This window comes from Mandrillus leucophaeus, unplaced genomic scaffold, assembly GCF_000951045.1.
Source record: "Mandrillus leucophaeus isolate KB7577 unplaced genomic scaffold, Mleu.le_1.0 Scaffold1170, whole genome shotgun sequence".
In the NCBI taxonomy this organism is placed as follows: Eukaryota; Metazoa; Chordata; class Mammalia; order Primates; family Cercopithecidae; genus Mandrillus; species Mandrillus leucophaeus.
In genome coordinates this window covers 59,626-60,976 of record NW_012099988.1, presented here as the reverse complement: position 1 = coordinate 60,976, position 1,351 = coordinate 59,626, and the positions used below count along the sequence as shown (strand labels likewise).

General features: G+C 37.4%; 1 protein-coding gene across 4 annotated transcripts in view; it reads left to right on the top strand.

Annotated features, from left to right (window-relative positions):
• The window catches only part of GCSAML (germinal center-associated, signaling and motility-like), an 86,267-nt gene that overhangs the window by 65,092 nt on the left and 19,824 nt on the right, over positions 1-1,351 (top strand). For all 4 annotated transcript variants that reach the window (XM_012000829.1, XM_012000825.1, XM_012000834.1 and 1 more), the window contains one exon: positions 985-1,034. In XM_012000829.1, the coding sequence (XP_011856219.1) occupies positions 985-1,034 (50 nt within the window). The remainder of the gene's footprint in view (positions 1-984; positions 1,035-1,351) is intronic.

The window sequence follows — 1,351 nt, the reverse complement described above, 5'->3', positions numbered from 1 at the left end:
GCCCAGGCACATCTCTATACTGTGTAACTGGCTGTCCTTGAGGCGGGCAGCTCATTACGAGTTATATCCTTTTTTCATATTTCCCCTTAAATTTAGGAGTCTGACCGACAGATAAATAAAAGGTGATATGCTGGCAACCCCATCTCCTCACTACCACCTTTGAATCCTCTTTAGTGTGTAAATTGTGTCCCTTTAAAAATAATCTCTATTTCTTTCATCACTGGCCCACATTTATTATTTTTATTTTATTCTATTTTATTTGGAGATGGAGTCTTGCTCTGTCACCAGGCTGGAGTGCAGTGGCACAATCTTGGCTCACTGCAACCTCCATCTCCCTGGTTCAAGCAATTCCCCTGCCTCAGCCTCCCGAGTAGTTGGGACTACAGCCACATGCCACTGTGCCCAGCTAATTTTTTTTTTTTCGTATTTTAGTAGAGACGGGTCTCACCGTGTTGGCCAGGATGGTCTCGATCTCCTGACCTCATGATCTGCCTTCCTTGGCCTCTCAAAGTGCTGGGATATAGGCATGAGCCATTACACCTGGCCACCACACTTTTTAATGTCTATTACCGTAAAGTTTTAGTTAGAATTTGTAAGACCCTCTCATTTACCTTTAAGGATTTATACACCCTCATCAAGAATAGCAGAAAAGTAAATTTCAAAACTTTCAATTTTCTCTCTTGAATTGTCCTAAATTTCATTATATTATACATATGTTTTCCATGCATGCGATAATATATCTGATAAGCTAATAATTCCCTTAGCTTCTTGCTGTATGGAGCTTTGTTTTCCACTTTTCATTGTTTATCTAGATTTTTGTGGTTTTTCAAAAAAGGCTGGAGTAAGCAGCCTTTTAATTGTATTTAATATTTGCATGGAAAGTCTAACAATGGCCTTAGGTTAAGGGCAACCAAATGCTTTGAAAGGCGTTTTCAGCTTGGGAGAACCTGGAGTATCTCATGTTAACGATCTCTTTCCTTGTAGGCAGGAAATGACTACATTTGAAAGAAAACTTCAAGATCAAGATAAGAAAAGTAAGTCATGGCTGTATAATATTTTTCATAGTAGGGAAGTGCAAATTTAAGCATCCAATTAGCAGACACTCTTGAGCCTACTGTGATAACAGATTGCAGAAGAGGCTGCTTGGAGTTCTTACTCTTTCATAAAATTGATCACATCATTCTTGATATTAAAGTGATATTTGTATATTATTTTTTGAGAGACATTTAAGAAACGCCTGTGGAAAGAAGTTAACCAAAATTCTACTGATTTTAATTTGTATATTGGTGTTCTAAAATAGGACCTCTGAATATTAGCAGGTGATAAAAAGTGTGTGTTTTTTTTTTTTTTT